The following is a 13,045-nucleotide window of genomic DNA, read 5'->3' on the forward strand; positions in this document are numbered from 1 at the left end:
AGAATTTATTTTTTTTCATTGAAACCTACCTTTGAGTTTGGAGATCTGCAAGAGGGCTGGAAAACCTTCCAGAGCATTAAGAAGCCACAGCTTAAGTTTCTTACTAAATAACCGCACAGATTTCAGGTACTGAATAGAAACATCTTCCAAGAAGTCATGAAGGAGAACATCCTCAATTCCCTACAACAAAAGTATCAAGACACTATGATTCTGCTGATGGTGCAGGTGTGACTGAAGCTCACACATGCCAGAGGGACAGGGCGGGTCTCAACAAGTCTGAGAGTGGGTCCCCACCCCGTCTGAGGGGGCAGCATCACGCAGCCTGGCCACTGCTTCCCATGCAGGATGTCAGACTGGTGCAGCCACAGTTGGAATTCTTTTCCTATATTTTTATTTATTTATTTGAGATGGAGTCTTGTTCTGTCACCAAGGCTGGAGTGCAGTGGTGTGATCTCGGCTCACTGCAACCTCCACCTCCCGGGTTCAAGCGATTCCCCTCCCTCAGCCTCCCAAGTAGCTGTAATTACAGGTGCACACCACCACAGGCTAATTTTTTTGTATTTTCAGTAGAGACAGGGTTTCACCATCTTGGCCAGGCTGGTCTCGAACTCCTGACCTCGTGATCCACCTGCCTCAGCCTCCCAAAGTGCTGGGATTACAGGCGTGAGCCACTGCTCCCGGCCTCAAGTATTTTTCAAAGATTGTTAAGTGATTCAAATACCTTTAAAAAACCACACAATGCCGGCCAGTACTAGGTGGGTCAAACCAAACATATTTAAGGGCTGAACCCAGCTTCCAGTTTTCAACCTTTGTGTTGAAAACTTAGAAGTACTAGATGATTTCCTTAAAAATACTAAAATAAAAGGTAAGGCTTGTGACTCGCCGAAGGAGAACACATTTTTAACCCAGAAAAGATACAGACCTGGCCCTGCAAATACAACCCTCCAAATACAATCACTTTAGAGACAGAGCTTCAACCAAAGCAAAGCAAAACAAAACAAAACAAAAACCCTGGCAGTTATGCATATTACAAAATTATTCCAATTATTCATTTTAGAATATCTTATTTTCCAGAAATTCCCAGAGAAAGAACTTCAACTCAATTCGGACTTCACTGGTATGGAACCAGAGGTCACTATGTGCATTGGCTTTTGGTTTCCATGAGGTAATTCACAAACGAAAACTGAGTGTCAGGCAGAGATCAAAGGGCTCCTGGTCCACACACCCCACTATTCACTCCTGAGAGGACCATGGGGACCGCAGAGAGGTGGAGCTGTGGGTCCAAACCCAGCATTTGCCGGCAATTTCTGCAGTGGATATACCCTAGAGACTCACGTGTCCTCCTACCTTGTACAGCTGGACGTCGTAACATTTAAAGAGCTGGCACACGTCAGGCAATGACATCAGCACGACTGTGTCTTGCTGCAGAGACTTCCAGAAGGAAGTAAGCAAGTCCTCCACCTGGGTAAGTAACAGAGCATATCGCCAAAACTCTTTTTCCACCTTGCAAGACTAACCCTCCCATAGATGCTTCCTTAGCCCCGGATGACAATGGGATGAATTTTGTTCCAGTGCATGTAAAGCTTTGCCTCTCAGCTTTTCCAAGCTGTATTTTGATAGAATTCTTTCCAACAACCCATCTGAAAGCATCTGCCAGTTGGATGGGATACTGTAGAACATTATTAATATTTTCTTGAGGCAGTTTCTAGAAGGGAAGCTGTTTCTGACCACAAGGGGGCCCCAGCTGATTATACTAGGATGAGGACTGCGCCACAGGGCACAGCCGAGAGAGAACAAATGTTCATTGACTGACTGACTGACTGTCTCAATCATTTTTCAGCTCAGAGAGAGGTGTGATAGTACTTAATCTACGAGACCTCCTCCTTGCCATCAAGTTAGAAGTCGCCTAACGACTGTGGAAGGAAAAGGGGACTGGTGTGGTTTTACACAGAAGCCTTCTCTGAAGACTTATGTGGACAACCTCGTGGAGCATCAAAATGGCGGCTCCTCTTTTCTGTTTTTTCCTATCTTGACTTTTCAGTTTCCGTTCTTGAACCAGGTGACTGATTAGCTTTGCAGCCAATAGAGACTCTTGCCTGTTTGGGATTTCCACAGGCTCAGATACTGCAAGCCATCACAACCTTTTATCTCCCCTGGTCCTGGTGCTAGGACCTGCCAGTGACACTAGACAAGGCGCTGGCCCCATACGTAGGTTGTCAAGGAAGTTAGGGTCAACTCCTGAATTACTTGGCCACAGGCCCCGATTTAAAATCCTGTTATCAGGGCATGAATTCTAGAGAAGACTTCTCCAAAGAGACTCCAAAAAATACAACACAGGGCGTAGCAATCCCTTTTCTCTCAGGTTGGGAACCTTGGAGCATGGTGCTTTGGGGAAGGGGGGCCTGGGTGGAGCCACCACCACAGACCTACCTCTGCTCACCCCTTACTACCCGCGTCCAAGTCACCAAACCTGTTGTGCCATCCTCTGAAATATTTCTCTAACCTGCCCCTGTTTCTCTCTGATATCACTGTCACTGCCTCAGAACCGACCCTTGTCGCTTCTCACCTCAACTGTGACAAAACCTCCTCGCTGCCTCTCTGTTCCACGACAGCCAAGCCCTATTGTCACTGCTCCCCCACTGTCTTCTCAATAAGTCAGAGTTCTTCCTGGGGCATCCGAGGCCCTCTCTGGCATGAGCCTACTTTCCCACCTCCCCTCTGGCTTCTCTTCTTTAGAAATAATAAAATCTAGGCTGGGTGCGGTGGCTCACGGCTGTAATCCCAGCACTTTGGGAGGCCGAGGTGGGCAGATCACCTGAGGTCAGGAGTTTGAGACCTGCCTGGTCAGCATGGTAAAACCCCGTCTCTACTAAAAATACAAAAAATTAGCCGCACCGCATGGTGGTGGGCGCTTGTAGGTCCCAGCTACTCGGGAGGCTGAGGCAGGAGAATCGCTTGAACTCAGGAGGTGGAGGTACAGTGAGCCGAGATGGCACCACTGAACTCCAGCCTGGGCAACAAAGATTGTGTCTCAAAAAAAAAGAAAAGAAAAGAAATAATATAGTCATAGTGACCTTTTTGTCACATCATGCCTGTGAACACCATGCTGTCTTTACCTGCACTGTGGGTTCCACCTGGAATCCCTCTCCTACCCCATTTTCTGTCTATTGCACCTCTGCCTTTCCTACTAGAGTCAGCAGCAATGTGGCCTGCTGTGGAAGCATTCCCTGGCCTTCTCTGGGCACCCAGAATAGTCTAATCATGCAGCTATTCTAGAACTTTCCACATTGCATCATATTTATTGGGTAACATTGCTCCTTTCATTACCAGACTACTAACTTCTCAAACCTTATGGAGAATACTTTCCTAGTCCTGGTAATGGTCACGGGGTGGGAATTAAATACGTATTTGATGAGTAAGTGAAGAAGGAAAGGAATATGTCAGATATCCAGTGTGGATGGATATTTGTAACACTGCATCAACAGGACAGGGGCCATCCTGAAGGCATCCTGGTCTTTCCCTCACTAAAATGCTTTACGCCGAGTAGGTAGTAAACGCAATCGTGCTGAATGAACGTTATCACCCAAAGTTGAAGTGCTTAGAATATACTAAAGCATCAGGAAAAAATTCTCATTTGAATGTGCACTTGTTTCCTTGGATTTTCATCTCACACTGAAAATGATGAAACTCAGAATAGCTAAAAGATTTATTCATGTTTTCCACAGTCAATTCTAGGATAAAATCCAATCGTGACAATACCCATGCCAGATCACTCAGCTGCGAAGTCCTACTCCATCTTCAGTTAGCGCTTATCAATAAAATGGCTCTTCAGCACCATTGAAAATTCCAGGGTGAATTTTATTACCAATACTTTATTCAAAATGAGTGGAATTAGGATCTAAAAAATAGCTGAATTTGTATTAGAGCCTAAAGTTACCTGTATTAGCACCTTGGAGAATTTCCAACTGATTACACTGAATATCAGTGTCACCTTCAAGAACTCAATGACTACAACACAGGTGCATAGAATGTAAGCACTTCAGTGCAGTGGGCTACCACTGGACATCTGTTGATGGGGTCTCTTCAAATAAAAATGATGAATAATGAGTCATAAAGGCTTGTATTTTATAGATAAAACCCTACCCTCTCAAGTTCTTGGTTCCTCACGTTTCGTAAAATGTCTCGACAATAGTTGCAGTATTCATCAGCAAGGAAGGCCATCTAGGAACAATATGGAAAATTATTTCAGCTTGTGGGCCATTTCAGAAATGAACTGAGCCTCACAGACTTTTCTGAAGCTCTCAGAGGCCGCTCTTGTTGCAGTTCTCAAATGACAATAGCTGGGCTCTTCACTTGGGCCATAGCATATTTTTTGTTTGTTTCTACAAATGAATGCAGATCTTAGAGGCTGATAGTTCATGTAGCTTTCATTTCAATGTCATAACTCATACTTGCAGATTTATTCTACCACTACAAAGGCCAACAAATGTTGACATGTTTTTTTCTAAACTTCAATTTTCCCCCTCCATAATTCCCCAGCCCTAATTTCTAGAAAATCCATGTATCTGTTCCTTTCTTTGTCTTGGGGAAGAGGCAGTCCCAGGGGGAGCCTTGCCGTAGGATGTGATAGGAACCCTAAACTTCATGAGCACCATCAAGCCAGGGAAGGTTGCTGGTCCTCATATGTCCGGCAAAGGCAAACATTATTCCATGTGACACAACTATGACCACAGGCACAAAAGGAAGCTATTTACTGCCCTAAGCATCACACAGCATGAAAGGTTAATCGTCCCCTGAGTGCAAACCTACCACATTACAAGAGTATTTCTTTGCTAGCTCTTGCTCCAAAAATGGACATCTCCTGAATTCAGACAAAGGGGATCCAACCGGGTCTCTCTTCATCGGTGAATGATCTTCACACTAAAAATCATTTGTGCAATGGATTATGTCTTTAAAATAAAATACTTTTTTGGCATATAAATCATCTTATGATCACACTACTCTAAGTTAATATGGTATGTAACCTTTTAGCCACACCTCTGCACACATTACTGATTCCAGCAGCTTTCCTCTCATTTTATTCCAAATGCTGCTAATTTTTGTCTATAATTCTATGAACGATGGCCATCAGGGAAGGGACAGGATTTAATATATTACCAAATGTATCTCTCTTGGGATCATCTATTTATAAGTCCTCCGTAGCAATGTACAATAAGACTATTACCTATGAATTATGTAATATCACAAATACACTTCTACAACCCTTGTCCATGTAATTGTTCCTCCTTGAAATAAAATCATACCCTGTTTGGGTCATCCTGCCTATATCATAATGGTTGGTTGTATGAGAACTCTCAGGGCCATTGCCAACAAAGAAAATGAGGAGCATGGACTTTCCTTTAGAAGAACCAATTACAGGCCCCGGCATGGTGGCTCATGCCCTACAATCCCAGCACTTTGGGAGGCAGAGGCGGGTGGATCGCTTGAGGTCAGTAGTTCCAGACCAGCCTGGCCAACACGGTGAAACCCCGTCTCTACTAAAAATACAAAAATTAGCCGGGCGTGGTGGCCGGCACCTGTAATTCCCAGCTATTCAGGAGGCTGAAGCGGGAGAACTGCTTGAGCCCGGGAGGTGGAGGCTGCAGTGAGCCAAGATCGTGCCACTGCACTCCAGCCTGGGCGACAAAGAGCAAAACTCTATCTCAAAAAAAAAAAAAAGAAAAGAAAAGAAAAGAAAAGAATCAATTATAGGATGGGAAGGAGGAAGAAAGGCGGCATGGCAGAAAGCAAGTGCAACATTCCTTCCTGCCTCCCTGTGTCACTCATGCTGCTGTCCCCTCTGGGCACGGGGAGGCATGAGGGCTCCTCCTGGTCTGAATAAAGGGAATCCATTTGATTTGAAATGATTTCATCAGCGTTGTCATAGACTGCTTTTGAATAATTTCCTTTACAATAAAGTAGGATGAAAGAATTCCTCCAAGTCGAAAATTGAGCTGCCAACCCTGCTACGCCAGACTGTGAATTTTCATTTTCTCTCCAACTTATGACCCACTCTCTGACCCTATAGTTCCAAGGTCAGCATTCCATCCTTAGCCTGCCCAGTCCTTACGCACCCTAAGCCTCACTAAGCTACCCACTTATAAAATTGCTTTTGTGGGTTGCGGTACGTTTCTGTCTATAAGACATCTGAGGGCAGGGCAGCTTCTCTGATCACCTGTTCCCACCCTTAAGAGGAGGAGTGAGCTCAGCCACCATCACACGCAGTGCTGCACACACCAGAAACGCAGTGCTGCACACACCGGAAACGCAGTGCTGCACACGCCGGAAACGCAGTGCTGCACACACCGGAAAACAGGCACCACTGTGTCTTCCTCCTCTCCGACGCACCAGTATATACCAGTACTTCACTGAGGATCACGGAAGTTTAGACAGCATGCTCAACTGTCCTCTCGGTGCCCTCCAGTCTGTCCTTCATAACTCTGTTGTGATTCTGAACCTCTTTGAGAATCTGATGAAAGCAACTAACTCTCTCCCTGGAGAAAATGCATACTATGCACACAATATTATGGAGATGCCATGTTAAAACTTCTCCCGTTAATACTGTTGGAATGACGTAGGGGTATAGATGTCTAAATAAATACATAAAGCAGGAACACAGAGGGGAGAGCTCAAAGAGGTCTCTCCATTGGATGCTGTCTAAGCCTCATTCACACCACCTTTTAGAATATTGGCTTTATTCGGAGTCATCAGAAGATGGGTCTTCTTGACATTTATGCAGCCAACAGACACATGAAAAAATGCTCATCATCACCGGCCATCAGAGAAATGCAAATCAAAACCACAATGAGATACCATCTCACGCCAGTTAGAATGGTGATCATTAAAAAGTCAGGAAACAACAGGTGCTGGAGAGGATGTGGAGAAATAGGAACACTTTTACACTGTGGTTGATATTGTAAACTAGTTCAACCATTGTGGAAGACAGTGTGGTGATTCCTCAAGGATCTAGAACTAGAAATACCATCTGACCCAGCCATCCCATTACTGGGTATAAACCCAAAGGATTATAAATCATGCTGCTATAAAGACACATGCACACGTATGTTTATTGAGGCACTATTCACAATAGCAAAGACTTGGAACCAACCCATATGACCATCAATGATAGACTGGATTAAGAAAATGTGGCACATATACACTATGGAACACTATGCAGCCATGAAAAAGGATGAGTTCGTGTCCTTTGTAGCGATATGGATGAAGCTGGAAAGCATCATTCTGAGCAAACTATCGCAAGGACAGAAAACCAAACACTGCATGTTCTCACTCATAGGTGGGTGAGAACAATGAGAACACAACTGAACAATGAGAACACCTGGACACGGAGCAGGGAACATCACACACCGGGGCGTGTCAGGGGGTAGGGGGCTGGGGGAGTGATAGCATTAGGAGAAATACCTAATGTAAATGACGAGTTGATGGGTGCAGCAAACCAACATGGCACATGTATACATATGTAACAAACTTGCACGTTGTGCACATGTACCCTAGAACTTAAAGTATAATAAAAAAAATAATAATTTGAAACAGAAAAAAAAAAAGATGGGTCTTCTCGTATATGGGTATGGGTGATGCTCAAGTTGATCATACAGAAGGATGGAGCTATTCCGTGAAGCTCATTGGCCTGATCATAGGTGCTTCTGTTAGAGAACTGAGGAATCCTCGATTTCAACTCTGGGTTAACCTCTCATACTGCAAGACCCTGACTACATCCATATTTTCCAGTGCACGCACACTCTGACCTCCCGGTTATGCCAATGTTCTCTTGAGTGTTACTGCTGGTATTCCCAAAGCAGCATTCTCAAACACATCAGAATCCCTTGGGGCACTTGAGATCCATGTTCCTAGGCCTGTGGTGAGTCTGATGAGACAAGAACTCCAGATGTATAACCAGCCTCCCTACTGAGCCTTCTGCATGCCCATGCTGAGAACTGCAGCCTTAGGCAGACAGTTCTTTGTCGAATGCTACAGAAATCTCTACATTTCACCATGGCACATATAACACAGTTTCACCTGTTCAGAAGAAAACATCTGACAATGTGCTGTTAAGATATTCAAGAAACGATTACAGGGAGAATATAAAAGTGTTTTATTACACAACATAATAAAGAGCAAATTCATGATTTCCTGAAGTCAATTCCCTGAGGTCCCTACATTACTTATAGGCATAATCCTTTCATTAAAAACTGTGAAAAGAATTGGTCTTTCACAAACGATATTTTTAAAATCATAAATTGAAATATTTCTTTACAACATAAACAACCAGAAACCTAAAGTAAAAGTAGAGTACAGAGCCACTAAAGTGTGGATCCCTGCAGAAGATTCTCTGCAGCAGAAGGCGTTCAGGAAGCATGCTGAAGAATTCCAGTGTGGAAACAACTTAACAAAGCAAAGAAGGGGATGCACAGAAGTTGATCCGTGGGTACAGACAGACAGACAGAAGAAATGAGACCTAGGCTTTGAGCAATCAGTAGGGTTACTATAGTTCACAAAAATCTATTTGATATTTTCAAATACCCAGACGAGAATCATTTGGCTGCCTCCAGATAAAGAAAAGATACCTGTTTAAGGCAATAGGTATCCCAATTATACTGATTTGATCTTTACACAGTATACAAATGTATCAAAATATCCATGTATCCAGAAAATATATACATCTATTGTATATCAGTCTTTAAAAATCCACCAACTTTTAAATAATGTGCTGAGTGTGGTGGCTCATGCTTGCAATCCCAGAACTTTTGGAGGCTGAGGCAGGAGGATTGCCTGGGGCCAGGAGTTCATGACCTGCATGGGCAACATAGTAAGAACCTACAAAAAAATTAAAACAAAAAAACAAAAACAAAAACAACCCATTTCTGGGCATGGTGACATACACCTGTAGTCCTAGCTACTCAGGAGGCTGAGGTGAGAGGATGGCTTAAGCCTAGAAGTTGGAGGCTCCAGTGAGCTGGGATCGTGCCACTGCACTCCAGCCTGGGCAAAAGAGCAAGACCTTGTCTCTAAAAAGCAAAATAAATAAATACTGCATAATGACAAATATGTATCCAAAAAAAAGCTGTATCGGCCGGGCGCGGTGGCTCAAGCCTGTAATCCCAGCACTTTGGGAGGCCGAGACGGGCGGATCACGAGGTCAGGAGATCGAGACCATCCTGGCTAACACAGTGAAACCCCGTCTCTACTAAAAAAATACAAAAAAATAGCCGGGCGAGGTGGCGGGCGCCTGTAGTCCCAGCTACTCAGGAGGCTGAGGCAGGAGAATGGCGCAAACCTGGGAGGCGGAGCTTGCAGTGAGTGAGATCCGGCCACTGCACCACTCCAGCCTGGGCGACAGAGTGAGACTCCGTCTCAAAAAAAAAAAAAAAAAAAAAAAAAAAAAAAAAAAAAAAAAAAAAAAAGCTGTATCTGAAAAATGACAAAGAAAAAAATGAGACCAGGCACAGTGGCTCAATCCTGTAATCCCAGCACTTTGGGAGGCCGAGACGGGCGGATCACGAGGTCAGGAGATCGAGACCATCCTGGCTAACACGGTGAAACCCCGTCTCTACTAAAAAATACAAAAAACTAGCCGGGCGAGGTGGCGGGCACCTGTAGTCCCAGCTACTCGGGAGGCTGAGGCAGGAGAATGGCGTGAACCCGGGAGGCAGAGCTTGCAGTGAGCTGAGATTCGGCCACTGCACTCCAGCCTGGGTGACAGAGCGAGACTCCATCTCCAAAAGAAAAAAAAGAAAAAAATGAGAAATTCTACGTAGATTCTTTAGGTATATTAAATGCAGTTTGAGATTTTCAATAGACCCAAGAAATGTCATTAGAGATACATGCTACCATTCACGTACTCATTCTTTAGTGAGCACGCACTAGGTGTCAGCTCCTGGGAGTCTGATGTGTGATGCCTTCCCACCATCACCTGCTCCACCAGGCACCATCTACCTCCCCTGGGTTACTCCATCAATTCTCCTGAATGCCTTTGATCCTTCCTGCATCCTTGAAGACACTGTTCCCAGAATTATTGCCCCCAAAGCAAATGTATCCTGTTACTCTCCTTCTGAAGATGCCTCGATGGTGCCCCACGGTCTCCCGGGTCAAATCCAAGTTCTCTGCCTAGCATCAACAAGCTCTGTGCCCTCTGGTCCTCTCCACCTATCTCGCCCAGTGCACTTCTCCCCAGCATATGCACGCTGGGTTCCACACACGTTTGTCATCACCTCCTGGCTCCAATGCAGGCTACACCCTCAAAATGAACACCCTCCTAAGAGAGGAGCCAGCGACCCCCTTCAGGACCAGCTCAAGGGCGGTGTGACACGCAGAATCAGGCCTCTCCACCCCAGAAATGTCCATGTCCTAATCCCTGGAACCTATGACTATGTTCCCTTGCATGGCAAAACGGACCTTACAGATGTGATTCAGGTTAAGGACCTTGAGACAGGAGATTTTCCTGCCTTATCCAAGTGGCCTCATGTCATCATAAAGGTACTTTAGGGAGAGCCACCTTTCCCAGCTGCAGGGAGCCAGACAGACTGCAGCGCGAGAAGGATTCAGCCTGCCTTTGCTGGCTTTGAAGATGGGGCTTGCCATGTTGGCCGGGCTGGTCTCAAACTCCAAGGAATGGGAGTGACGTCCAGAGGCTGGAAAAGGGAAGAAATAGATTCTTCTCCAGAATGCCCAGAAGGAACACAGCTCTGCCAACACATTGATCTTAGTCTGGTGAGAATGGTGTTGGCATTATGACTTCCAGGGCTGTATGGTAATAAATTTGTGTTGTTTTAAGTCATTGAGTTTGTGCTAATTTGTCACAGCAACAGTAGGAACCACACTCTTTAGTGCAGTGCTCCCTACTCACTCTTGCCTCCCATAACCCCTCTTCCCCACCCCAATTTGGAGTTCCCAAACCACCCATGGCCTGAACTGCCCATTCGACATGATACCCATTGTTCCACGTCTAGCTTAGCTTCCCAACTACACAACTGTGTTCTACTTAAGTAGAGGGGCTTTGTTTGTTTTTAGCTGTTCTTTCACAACCTATTCAGCCCTCATGAAGGCTGGTCACAAAACACGTTTATAAAAGGTTACCTGTTCAATGACACTTGTCAACAAGACAGTATCTGTTATGGACAGAATGTTGGTATCCCGCCCAGGTCCTAATCCCGGCTGGGCGTGGTGGCTCACTCCTGTAATCCCAGCACTTTGGGAGGCCGAGGGGGGCAGATCGCTTGAGACCAGGAGTTCGAGACCAGCCTGGCCAACTTGCGAAACCCTGTCTCTACGAAAAATACAAAAATTAGCCGGTGTGGTGGTGGGCACCTGTAATCCCAACTACTTGGGAAGCTGAGGCAGGATAATCGCTTGAACCAGCCGGGGCAACAGAATGAGATTTCATCTCAAAACGACGACGACGACAACAAAAAAACCCTAATCCCAAAGTGATGGTATTTGGAGGTGGGGCCTTTGGGCGTAATTAGGTCACAAAAGTGGAGATCTCATGAATGAGATTAGTGCTTGTTCCCTCTCTTTCCGCCACGTGACACACAATGAGAAGTTGTCTGCAACCTGAAAGAGGGCCCTCCCGTAACCTGGCCACGCTGGCACCTGGGACTTCCGACCTCTGGAACTGTGAGAAATAAATGTTTGTTGTGGAAGCCATCCTGTCAATGGTAATTTGCAGCCCGCACTAAGGCAGTATCCAAGTACTATCATACCGTTTTGGCCCACTAAAATAAAATCAACTCATGATGTCATACATTAGTTATTCATAGTTCTGGTGTCCTAATTCAAAGAGCTGTAACTGTAATAGGGAGACACTTCAGATACATTTATTGCCAACAGCCTATATATCCTTTTTAATTTTAGCTGAAGAAACACAGTTAAGCAGGGAATGTGCAGCCAAACAGTAGGTTCCTTAAGGACAGAGACTACGTCTGTCTTGGCACAGTGTATGGAAAGTGGTGGGCACTGAACATTCATGGTCAGATGGGTGAACAGTTAGGGGTTACCCGGAGTAAGAACATTACACACAGAAAAATAGCTGGATCAAATTAAGCAATCACTGGTATTGCTGGGTCTAGGTCTATTATAGTAAATCTATTTGATTCAACACTCACTGTTGCTTCCTGTTGGATAATGCTGTTATAATTAGTAGATTTTTCAAAGGCGATGGCATCTCCACTGTGAAGGAACAGAAAACAGAGAAGTAATTTTAGCAAGACACCTGTCTCTGAGCAGAAGCATGAAGTTTCTTTTGCAGCAAGGTTATCTGTTTAGGGGTATAACTTTTATTGAAAACCCCTCTGCCATGTTTCTATCCACAAATGGTAATGTCGCAAGCTTGGGGCTTTAAAAAGTCCGTTTCTGTAACTGGGACAACCACTCATTTCTTTTTAAAGGTTTATTCCTTTCAGAAGCAAGAATATGGTATCGTCATGGGTAGAATTCACTCCTGTGGGAAAAGAAAAACCATCATGAACGTGAAATCTTGTTACTTTTTGATTTTGGTGCATTTTAAATGATCGATACGGAAATCATAATATCCTCTGAGTTGATGGGTGTAGAAGAACACCTTTACAGAACAAAGAAACTGGTAATTAACAATAGAGATGTAAATTTCATTTCACCATGCCTCTTGGATTCATATATGATAATGGAGAAGTTTATACGTAATGGAGAACAGACTCAGTCCTATCTATGCAGTACGGCGCATTTTTTCTTTAATCATGGGCATTTAAGAAACTGTGAGCCCAGTTCACTTGCACCAGGGAATGTCCATTCTCAAGATGCCAGAGGTGGTGGTGTCTCCTCCCACTTCCCCGCCACTCAGTCCCAGAGTTGTGGCCGAGCCAAGGGCAGACATGACTTTGGTGGGTCTGTCTACTCCAAGTCAACATACATCCTCCTGCCTGATGGTTTCAGCTCTACCTGAACATAAAAAAGAGAAGAGGAAGCCAGAAGCCTCTTGCTGTGCTTCTGGAAGCTAGGCAACGGTCGTCCAGGT

General features: G+C 44.8%; 1 protein-coding gene across 6 annotated transcripts in view; it reads right to left on the reverse strand.

Annotated features, from left to right (window-relative positions):
* Positions 1–13,045, reverse strand: part of RFX8 (regulatory factor X8) — an 85,588-nt gene that overhangs the window by 21,885 nt on the left and 50,658 nt on the right. For 5 of the 6 annotated variants that reach the window (XM_050755112.1, XM_050755109.1, XM_050755115.1 and 2 more), the window contains 5 exons: positions 12,159–12,222; positions 4,810–4,920; positions 4,144–4,221; positions 1,348–1,461; positions 30–180 (listed from right to left, as the gene is read on the reverse strand). In XM_050755112.1, coding sequence (XP_050611069.1) covers positions 30–180; positions 1,348–1,461; positions 4,144–4,221; positions 4,810–4,920; positions 12,159–12,222 — 518 coding nt within the window. The remainder of the gene's footprint in view (positions 1–29; positions 181–1,347; positions 1,462–4,143; positions 4,222–4,809; positions 4,921–12,158; positions 12,223–13,045) is intronic. The other variant, XM_050755110.1, reaches the window with a different exon arrangement.

This window comes from Macaca thibetana, chromosome 13 (genome assembly GCF_024542745.1).
Source record: "Macaca thibetana thibetana isolate TM-01 chromosome 13, ASM2454274v1, whole genome shotgun sequence".
Taxonomy (NCBI): domain Eukaryota; kingdom Metazoa; phylum Chordata; class Mammalia; order Primates; family Cercopithecidae; genus Macaca; species Macaca thibetana.